The sequence below is a fragment of the Cystoisospora suis genome (assembly GCF_002600585.1).
Source record: "Cystoisospora suis strain Wien I chromosome Unknown contig_8195, whole genome shotgun sequence".
Taxonomy (NCBI): Eukaryota; Apicomplexa; class Conoidasida; order Eucoccidiorida; family Sarcocystidae; genus Cystoisospora; species Cystoisospora suis.
Genome location: NW_027160978.1, coordinates 1 through 377, shown reverse-complemented (window position 1 = coordinate 377; position 377 = coordinate 1). Strand labels below are relative to the sequence as shown.

At 45.9% G+C, this 377-nt stretch overlaps 1 protein-coding gene across 1 annotated transcript; it reads right to left on the bottom strand.

The window, feature by feature from the left end:
• Positions 1-30: 30 nt before the first annotated feature.
• Positions 31-361, bottom strand: CSUI_010747 (uncharacterized protein; the record flags this gene model as incomplete). Its single annotated transcript, XM_068070849.1, has 1 exon — positions 31-361. A coding segment is annotated over one exon (198 nt), but the record flags the coding sequence as incomplete, so codon positions are not given.
• Between the last annotated feature and the right edge of the window lie 16 nt (positions 362-377).

The following is a 377-nucleotide window of genomic DNA, read 5'->3' as shown; positions in this document are numbered from 1 at the left end:
CTTCCTCTTCTTTTTCTTTTGATCTTTCGTAGGAGAGGCGTCGGGAGCGACAAGCCGTTTTCTCTCGACAAATGAGGAGTATCAAACATTCCTAGCTGTGCATGTCCCTCGGCTTCATGAAGAGATAGAAACCTTTCTTAAAGATCTAGAGAACCTTCGCTTTCATCTCTTGACATGCGAATCTGCTCTCCAAGAAAGTCTGGAGGAAAGCATCGATCTTCTTGAAGCCTCCGTCGATACAACAGTAAAATATCTGTTAGATCGAGGCAACGAGTTCTTTCGCAATCTTGAAGAAGCGGAGAAAGACTTTAGCACGACCCTCACAGAAATAGCTACAATGGAGATTGATGGCTTTCCTTCCACCACAGGGGGGGCGG